Raw genomic sequence first — 4,268 nt, 5'->3', positions numbered from 1 at the left:
GTTACAAATGATTATACTAGAGCACAAGAGAACATATATGATGAAAAGTGAATTGAAAGGTATACCGATAGCTTTCACATCTTCCTTTTTAACAAGTGATTCATCCTTTAAAGCAAAACAAGGAAATATTCACTCTCAAGTTTCAACTAATAGCAGAATTGGATTACACCCATGAAAGATATAATCTAAGAACACTATTATGTTGTTGCACCCATATCGTTCAGACACTACTAGGCTTTTTTGTTGACATGTTGATGTAACGCATATCCATCACGATCATGTCCGTGAGCGATCACAAGCCAAATTTAACGATACGTGTTGGGTCATGCTGGTAAACCATAAGAAGAACGTTCGTTCTCTAAAATTTCTGAAAATCTTAACCCTTAGTTCTTGAAATATTGACTTTCACCCATGAAATACTGCAAGATGACTTTAGTTAACTTTGTCACCATTGATGTTTTGAGTTTTAACCTTATCAAATGGTCATTGAAGTAAATCGTCGATAGTTGTTTTGATTGCTTCTGCGGGGTGTTTCTTCACCTGGGCATAGCTTCGGTGTTATTTGACTTGTATATTTGCTAGTTGTGTGCATCGTACTTATGCAAAGGCCGGATGTGTGCTCGTTATGATTGGTATCCCTCGATGCTACATTATAAGTCAATAAAAAATACTCTTTATCGGAAAAAAGGAACCTATTAGGATTCATTCTATTTTCATGTTCAAATATATTTTGTGCTTTGTGTCGTCTTTCAAAATTCTGGTATAGTTTAATCAACCTAATGTCTGCGAACAAAAGGTAGATTTTTCTTTCCTTCTAAATGTATAAGAGAGAGGAATACATGATAGAGCTCCTTATGTGATAATAAAACCATATCACTTGTGTGTATGTGTTGTCAACTTGTCATATAGGCAACAGTTCAGTGCACGCTCTGAACAGAACAAATCAAGAGAAATTAGTTGTTAACGGTATGTCGTCAATATTATTGATGATATGGAAATAATGAGAGGAGATCACACGATATTTTTCTCAAAATTTAATCATTGTCTTTACAGTTTACGCATTACATTGTCACGCCATTACAACACTAAAAGTTCAGAAAATTGCATGAACAAAACAAACAGCAGAACACAGAAACTCAAATCAAACACACAAATAATGCACGAGTGTGCAAGTACACCTGCACGTCTCTAGACACCAGTTGGGGCAATGGAGTCATCGTCGCCAACGTTCTCCTTGGAGAGCTCCTCCAGCGACTTGCCCTTGGACTCCGGCACCAGCAGCGAAAAGAGCAGACCCAGGAAGTTTGTGCCCGCGAGCACGAAGAGAGCGTTGCGCATGCCGATTCCCCGTGAGTAGCCGGTCTCAGGCTTCTTCTGGTCCTGTGACGCATACAGGAACCCGAATGCACCGATGATCGCGCCTGCCTTACCGGTAGCAGCAGAGATACCGTGGCATGTGGATCGGAGCCTCGCAGGGAAGATCTCAGCTGGCACGATGAAGGTTGTGCTGTTGGGGCCGAAGTTGGCGAAGAAGAAAGTGAGCCCGTAGAGCACGACAAAGCCGGTGTGATGCCCTGGCTTCACCAAGTAGTCGTACGGTATGGCGATTGCTAGCATGAAAATGGTCATCATGGTGAATCCCATGAGCTGGATCCAAAACCTCCCAATGATGTCGATGAAGGCGACGGTGAACCAGTAGCCAGGCACGGTGCCACAGAGCGCGATGAGCGCTTGGGCGCGGGCGATGCGGTACAACTCCTCCAATGCATTCATAGTCTTGGCCGGCGGGATCCACCCGATCTTGGTGAAGATGTCCTTCTGGAACAGGTTCTGGCTGTAGAAGGCCACATCGAGTAGGAACCAAGTGCTTGTGGTCGCTAGCAAGTGCACCCCGTGGCGCTTCATGAACTGTCGGGAGAAGAGGCCCCAGGTATCACCGGTGGCCCGCTCACCCTGCACGTTCTCCTCTGAGATCTCCTTGTTGAGCACCTTGGACATGTCTGATGTGGCTTGCTTCGTGTTGCCGGCGATGAGTGCTGTGTACCGCGCAGTTTCGGGCATCTTCATGCGCCAGTAGTAGGTCAGGGCAGCCGGGATGGTGCCGAACATGACGATGATGCGCCACACGTAGTCGGCCTCCGGGCCGATGGACGCCGCGGCGTCGATGTAGAATGGCGGTGCAGGGAATGCATGTCGGAATGCGGACGAGACGATGATCGTGACGATAGTACCAAATAGGATGCCAAACCCCTGCATGGCAAACACGGCGGCGATAAAGGTGCCGCGGGTCTTCTTGTTAGCATACTCCGACATGATGGTGGCGCTGAGAGGATAGTCGCCGCCGACGCCGAAGCCGAGCCAGAAGCGGAAGAAACATAGCGTCCCCATTACGCCCTTGGCCTCGTGTCCAAACGAGAGCCCAGACGCGATGGAGCAGAGGACCATGAGGATGAGCGTGAAGCCGTAGACGCTCTTGCGGCCGAGCTTGTCACCGAGCCAGCCGAAGAAGAGCTGGCCGGCAAGTGTGCCGCATAGGGCCACGCCGTTCACGGCGGCTGACACGTTTGCCGGGAGGTGGCCGGGCTCATTGAGGGCAGGGTCGGTGTAGTAGATGCGTCCCAGCAGCTTGGTGACGAGGGCGATGCAGAAGAGGTCGTAGGCGTCCGTGAAGAAGCCCATGCCGGCGATCACTACGGCCTTGAAATGGTACAGTTGCGTCTTGGCAACGTCCAGTGCTTTCAACACGTTGAGCTGTTCAGTCGCCATGGCCGCCGGCGATCTCTCAACTAAACTTCTGCCCCTACTGTACTTCTTTTGTTGCTCTCTTGTTGTGTGCTTTGTAAGGTGCTTCTAGTACGTATATATAGGCATAAAAATGCAGGGTGAAGGCACATATTGTGCTAGTTGCAAGTATATAATATCATATGTGCGGCATCGCTTGTAAAACAACGGATTGTACATTAGCAGGATAGTTCTTACAAAAATATACGCGGAGTCAAATGTCTTGCCTTGAGAGCTACAGCTATGTCGGGCTACATTTCTGTTATTACTAGAAGGACTAAGGAATGCTAAACTTAAGTTTATCAGGTTTGACTTTCAAATTTCAGTACTAGAGAATTGTGGAAATAAAAAATAATGAAGCCAGATCATGGTTATGCTGGGAATATACCTGAAAGATACATATTGTACACACACAAGCAAGCTTTGCGAGAAAAGGTCAAGATTATACGATGAGTTGTATCTTATGTTCTCACTACCGGCATGGATTTGGTGGCCTTTCTTCAAAGATGGGGTTAATTTGTTCTCTCCTCTATAACTACATGGTATGGCAGGAAGAAGGTAGGCACTCCGCCGATTTCATCAAGTCAGAGGAAAGCAGCAAAAACAGAATTTCGACGATATATGGATATGCAATGCTAGGTCCTGTAGACATAGGCATACAAATATAATGATTGCAGCTGTTGTTGCTAAGTTGCTAAAATCTAGTTTCAGAACAAAATAACATATGCAACGGCTATATGTTCAGAACATTGGTCATCTGTTACATAAAAAGGGCATGTTTGGTTCGCATTGTTCTTTTCTTTTTGCGGGAATGGTTTTTTTTTTTGAAACGCGGTCTCTTAGGGTCCGATTCATTAAATAAGCTCGAAGAGAATTGCCCGGTTAATAAACGGAAAACCAGACGAAAACCGTCACAACCGGCCCGCAGAAACAAGGCACACAGGGCGACCTGGCAACCCACACAAGAACGCACAGACGCCGCCGAGGGGAAGCGTCGAGGCTTGCGCCGGCCGATGCCAAACAGTCAACCACACGCGCCGGCGACCAGGCAGCTCCGACTCTGTCGACGAGCATTGCAGGAGAAAAGCATTTTGCTTGCGCCGAGCCAGCGCCAGAGCGGCGACTCCTCGAACACGCCGGAAGAGACCGACTACCAAGAACCATCAACCAACCTGACTCCGCCCGAAGCCGCCATCGTTGCCACAAACAGGAAGCCGCGCAACATCTGCATTGCCAGACGGGCACCTGCCGACCACAATGCCGCGAGCATCCAGCCCATGAAGCATGCAACCGGGATCCGAAGCTCTTCAAGGCAACGCCCCAAAGAGGGAAGCGGCGATGTCGACGTCGTCGCCCGACCCAACCGGGCCTTAGGCTTTCACCCGAAGAGCAAGATCCGAGGGCGTAAGAGGATGCCGGACTCCACAACGACGCCTCCAAGGAGGTTAAACGACGTCCACAGACGCCGACGCCGCCGGCCGCCGAGA

The 4,268-nt window shown here is 48.5% G+C and overlaps 1 protein-coding gene across 1 annotated transcript; it reads right to left on the bottom strand.

Annotated features, from left to right (window-relative positions):
- Positions 1-1,058: 1,058 nt before the first annotated feature.
- LOC125529050 (inorganic phosphate transporter 1-2-like) lies at positions 1,059-2,814 on the bottom strand. The gene has a single exon (XM_048693455.1). The coding sequence runs from the start codon at positions 2,764-2,766 to the stop codon at positions 1,189-1,191; it is 1,578 nt and encodes a 525-aa protein (XP_048549412.1). The 5' UTR covers positions 2,767-2,814; the 3' UTR covers positions 1,059-1,188.
- Between the last annotated feature and the right edge of the window lie 1,454 nt (positions 2,815-4,268).

This window comes from Triticum urartu, unplaced genomic scaffold (genome assembly GCF_003073215.2).
Source record: "Triticum urartu cultivar G1812 unplaced genomic scaffold, Tu2.1 TuUngrouped_contig_5305, whole genome shotgun sequence".
Classification (NCBI taxonomy): domain Eukaryota; kingdom Viridiplantae; phylum Streptophyta; class Magnoliopsida; order Poales; family Poaceae; genus Triticum; species Triticum urartu.
Note: the sequence above shows the minus strand (reverse complement) of the source record. Positions and strands in the feature narration are given on the sequence as shown.

Coding starts and splice junctions, on each gene's coding strand:
- LOC125529050 (XM_048693455.1), bottom strand. CDS start 2,766: ATGGCGACTGAACAGCTCAACGTGTTGAAAGCACTGGACGTTGCCAAG.